Source organism: Triticum aestivum, chromosome 2A, assembly GCF_018294505.1.
Source record: "Triticum aestivum cultivar Chinese Spring chromosome 2A, IWGSC CS RefSeq v2.1, whole genome shotgun sequence".
NCBI lineage: Eukaryota > Viridiplantae > Streptophyta > Magnoliopsida > Poales > Poaceae > Triticum > Triticum aestivum.
In genome coordinates this window covers 103161924-103167581 of record NC_057797.1, presented here as the reverse complement: position 1 = coordinate 103167581, position 5658 = coordinate 103161924, and the positions used below count along the sequence as shown (strand labels likewise).

The window sequence follows — 5658 nt, the reverse complement described above, 5'->3', positions numbered from 1 at the left end:
ACTGAGTTTCAGGCTTAGGTCCAGATTTGGGTTTCTTCTCCTGAGCAGCAACTTGCTTGCTGTTCTTTTTGAAGTTCCCCTTCTTCTTCCCTTTGCCCTTTTTCTTGAAACTAGTGGTCTTGTTGACCATCAACACTTGATGCTCCTTTTTGATTTCCACCTCCGCAGCTTTCAGCATTGCGAAGAGCTCGGGAATTGTCTTATTCATCCCTTGCATATTATAGTTCATCACGAAGCTCTTGTAGCTAGGTGGAAGTGATTGGAGAATTCTGTCAATGACGCAATCATCTGGAAGATTAACTCCCAATTGAATCAAGTGATTATTATACCCATACATTTTGAGTATATGCTCACTGACAGAACTGTTCTCCTCCATCTTGTAGCTATAGAACTTATTGGAGACTTCATATCTCTCAATTCGGGCATTTTCTTGAAATATTAACTTCAACTCCTGGAACATCTCATATGCTCCATGACGTTCAAAACGTCGTTGAAGTCCCGATTCTAAGTCGTAAAGCATGGCACACTGAACTATCGAGTAGTCATCAGCTTTGCTGTGCCAGACATTCATAACATCTGGTGTTGCTCCAGCAGCAGGCCTGGCACCCAGCGGTGCTTCCAGGACATAATTCTTCTGTGCAGCAATGAGGATAATCCTCAAGTTACGGACCCAGTCCGTGTAATTGCTACCATCATCTTTCAACTTTGCTTTCTCAAGGAACACATTAAAATTCAACGGAACAACAGCACGGGCCATCTATCTACAATCAAACATAAACAAGCAAGATACTATCAGGTACTAAGTTCATGATAAATTTAAGTTCAATTAATCATATTACTAAAGAACTCCCACTTAGATAGACATCCCTCTAATCCTCTAAGTGATCATGTGATCCAAATCAACTAAACCATGTCCGATCATCACGTGAGATGGAGTAGTTTCATTGGTGAACATCACTATGTTGATCTTATGTACTATATGACTCACGCTCGACCTTTCGGTCTCCGTGTTCCGAGGCCATATCTGTATATGCTTGGCTCGTCAAGTATAACCTGAGTATTCTGCGTGTGCAACTGTTTTGCACCCGTTGTATTTGAACGTAGAGCCGATCACACCCGATCATCACGTGGTGTCTCAGCACGAAGAACTTTCGCAACGGTGCATACTCAGGGTGAACACTTCTTGATAATTAGTGAGAGATCACCTTAAAATGCTACCGTCAATCAAAGCAAGATAAGATGCATAAAAGATAAACATCACATGCAATCAATATAAGTGATATGATATGGCCATCATCATCTTGTGCTTGTGATCTCCATCTTCGAAGCACCGTCATGATCACCATCGTCACCGGCGCGACACCTTGATCACCATCGTAGCATCGTTGTCGTCTTGCCAATCTTATGCTTCCACGACTATCGCTACCGCTTAGTGATAAAGTAAAGCATTACAGCGCAATTGCATTGCATACAATAAAGCGACAACCATATGGCTCTGGCCAGTTGCCGATAACTCGGTTACAAAACATGATCATCTCATACAATAAAAATTAGCATCATGTCTTGACCATATCACATCACAACATGCCCTGAAAACAAGTTAGACGTCCTCTACTTTGTTGTTGCAAGTTTTACGTGGCTGCTACGGGCTTAAGCAAGAACCAATCTTACCTACGTATCAAAACCACAATGATAGTTTTGTCAAGTTGGTGTTGATTTAACCTTCGCAAGGACCGGGCGTAGCCATACTCGGTTCAACTAAAGTTGGAGAAACTGACACCCGCCAGCCACCTGTGTGCAAAGCACGTCGGTAGAACCAGTCTCGCGTAGGCGTACGCGTAATGTCGGTTCGGGCCGCTTCATCCAACAATACCGCCGAACCAAAGTATGACATGCTGGTAAGCAGTATGACTTATATCGCCCACAACTCACTTGTGTTCTACTCGTGCATAACATCAACACATAAAACCTAGGCTCGGATGCCACTGTTGGGGAACGTAGTAATTTCAAAATTTTCCTACGCACACGCAAGATCATGGTGATGCATAGCAACGAGAGGGGAGAGTGTTGTCTACGTACCCTCGTAGACCGGCAACGGAAGTGTTGACACAACGTAGAGGAAGTAGTCGTACGTCTTCCTGATCCAACCGATCCAAGTACCAAACGTACGGCACCTCCGAGTTCTGCACACGTTCAGCTCGATGACGATCCCCGGACTCCGATCCAGCAGAGTGTCGGGGAAGAGTTCCGTCAGCACGACGGCGCGGTGACGATCTTGATGTTCTACTGTCGCAGGGCTTCGCCTAAGCACCGCTACAATATTATCGAGGAGTATGGTGGAAGGGGGCACCGCACACGGCTAAGAAAACGATCACGAGGATCAACTTGTGTGTCTAGAGGTGCCCCCTTGCCCCCGTATATAAAGGAGCAAGGGGGGGTGCGGCCGGCCCTAGGAGGAGGCACACAGGAGGAGTCCTACTCCTACCGGGAGTAGGACTCCCCCTTTCCCTAGTTGGATTAGGACTTGGGGGAAGGAAGAGAGGGGGGAAAAGAAAGGGGGGGCGCCGCCCCCCCTCCTTGTCCAATTCGGACTTGGGGGGGAGGGGCGCACGGCAGCCCCTAGGCCTCCTCTCCTCTTCCTCCACTAGGCCCATTAAGGCCCATTAGGTTACCGGGGGGGTTCCGGTAACCCCCCGGTACTCCGATAAATGCCGTTTTCACTCGGAACACTTTCGATGTCCAAACATAGGCTTCCAATATATCAATATTTATGTCTCGACCATTTCGAGACTCCTCGTCATGTCCGTGATCACATCCGGGACTCTGAACGAACTTCGGTACATCAAAATATATAAACTCATAATGAAACTGTCATCGTAACGTTAAGCGTGCGGACCCTACGGGTCCGAGAACAATGTAGACATGACCGAGACATGTCTCCGGTCAATAACCAATAGCGGAACCTGGATGCTCATATTGGCTCCTACATATTCTACGAAGATCTTTATCGGTCAGACCGCATAACAACATACTTTGTTCCCTTTGTCATCGGTATGTTACTTGCCCGAGATTCGATCGTCGGTATCTCAATACCTAGTTCAATCTCGTTACCGGCAAGTCTCTTTACTCGTTTCGTAATACATCATCTCACAACTAACTCATTAGTTGCAATGCTTGCAAGGCTTATGTGATGTGCATTACCGAGAGGGCCCAGAGATACCTCTCCGACAATCGGAATGACAAATCCTAATCTCGAAATACGCCAACCCAACATGTACCTTTGGAGATACCTGTAGAGCTCCTTTATAATCACCCAGTTACGTTGTGACGTTTGGTAGCACACAAAGTGTTCCTCCGGCAAACGGGAGTTGCATAATCTCATAGTCATAGGAACATGTATAAGTCATGAAGAAAACAATAGCAACATACTAAACGATCGGGTGCTAAGCTAATGGAATGGGTCATGTCAATCACATCATTCTCCTAATGATGTGATCCCGTTAATCAAATAACAACTCTTTGTCTATGGTTAGGAAACATAACCATCTTTGATTAACGAGCTAGTCAAGTAGAGGCATACTAGTGACACTCTGTTTGTCTATGTATTCACACATGTATTATGTTTCCGGTTAATACAATTCTAACATGAATAATAAACATTTATCATGAAATAAGAAAATAAATAATAACTTTATTATTGCCTCTAGGGCATATTTTCTTCATGCCCATTTCGCAAGAACCGCTACTTGCAACGTAGATGGTGTGTGTGTTTTGATTTAGGGGGGGGGGGGGGGGGGGGGGAGCTAGGAACTCAACATGACCAATCATCTCATCATAACTCTCGATGAAGAGCCATCACGAGGGGACATGGAGTGCGCATGAGCTCCCAAGACAAGGCGTGGCACTCAAATGGACGCCATAGTGCCCCGTAAGCGTCATCAAAGTCTTAGCTTCTTTGTAATTGGAGCGAAAAGTCAGGACCTTGTTGGATGTTATTGCAACCATGCCCTCCCCTCATGCCATCGCTCGATTTATGCCGCCTAAGGTGTCATTTCCTCATCGGTGGCAGGACTAGTGCCATGAGCCCAGTCGCCTCCTCGGTGTGGAATATGTCTCCTACCTTGGTGATTGTGCTCATTCCTCTCACTTTCTCCACCACTCTTTGCTAGACGGCCATTCCAATCTCTCGGGAACAGCCGCCGAAGCTCGCAACTGCAACAAACATATCGTCGAGGGCCTCTCAAGATGCCTCCACCGTTGACACTGCGCACCTCTATTGAGTCACGCCTCTTCTACTAGCCCTTCCAGAGGAGAACACCATAACCGACCCCCTCTCATAAAACAAGGTGTTGCCTTAAATGTGTCGGTGGATCCGACTGTACATATTGCACACCGTCGCGTAACTGCAACCGTGTGAATATTGTGTCTCGTTTCAAATGGGTCATCTGAAATGTTTCCTGACTAATATGTTATGGTGGAGAGATGATTTTTGGTGAGACTATATGTGACACGGACAAACTTAATCTGTAAAAAATTCTCTAGAAGAGATACCTCTCCTAAACTAACACTTACAAACCAATCAGTCTTGCTAAACAGTAAAGATATGAATAAGAGTGCGGAGCATTTCGCATACTTATGGGCGTATGCGACAATGATACACAACCATAAAACCCATCACACACACACACACACACACACACACACACACACACACACACACACACACACACACACCAGAAAAAATATGGAAAAGCATAGACAACATCAACCCCTCGTTCACACACGAGCTTTCGTTCACACACACAGGGCATGCATGCTGTATCGTCAGAGTCAGACGTAGCACTCGTAGAGCTTGATGTCCATCTGCAGGCGGAAGTAGTAGAGGCCCTCGATGGCATCGGTGCGGATGGTTGCGACGCCGCGCGCCATGAAGAAGTCGCCGGTGCCGCTGACGACGGAGAAATCCCGCGTGGCGTCGCCCATGAGGTCGGCGCCGACGAGGTTGAGCGTGCCCTTGTTTGCGGTCGAGTTGAAGACGATGGAGAAGCCGAACCAGGAGGTCAGCGACTCCTGCTTATCGTAGAAGTAGAACCCCTGAGCGCGCGCCGCCGGCTCCTCCCCGGCCAGGGGCAGCGCCCTCCCCACCGTCATGGGGTCGTTGAACACCATCAGCGCGCCGAAGTAGGTGCTGTTCTTCCAGTAAGTCGTGGCCAGCGCCGTCGGCTTGGTGGCCGCCGCCGTCGTCGCGTTCGCCGTGTTGTTGCCGTTGTAGAGGATGTCGTGGTAGTAGAGCGTCATGTTCATGCACGGCTCGTCGGGGCTGTTGGCGACGACCCTCGTCAGGCCGTGGGCGGCGCCCGCCATGCCCAGAAGAAACACCACGACCACGACGGTCAGAGACAGCTTGGAAGATGGCGCGAGGCCTTGCATGGTTGACAGAGCAACTGTTACCGAGTGTAAGCTGTAGTAGAGCACTGCTAAGTGACTAAGTGAGTAAGTGGGCAGGTCGTGTTGTGGTGGTGTTGAGAGCTCGACTCGTGCATGCTATTTATAGAGGTACATGCGTGCATGATGCATGGCACTGTGGGGGCATGCATGCTGAAAGTACTCAGTTTAGTTAACTTTAATTAGCTTAGATTCTAACCTCTCTTGTACGCC

The 5658-nt window shown here is 47.8% G+C and overlaps 1 protein-coding gene across 1 annotated transcript; it reads right to left on the bottom strand.

The window, feature by feature from the left end:
• Nucleotides 1–4830: 4830 nt before the first annotated feature.
• On the bottom strand, nucleotides 4831–5430 carry LOC123184922 (dirigent protein 5-like). The gene is made up of 2 exons (XM_044596959.1): nucleotides 5071–5430; nucleotides 4831–4971 (listed from the first exon to the last, which is right to left on the bottom strand). Exons 1-2 carry the CDS (start codon nucleotides 5428–5430, stop codon nucleotides 4831–4833), a joined length of 501 nt encoding a protein of 166 aa, XP_044452894.1.
• Nucleotides 5431–5658: the final 228 nt, after the last annotated feature.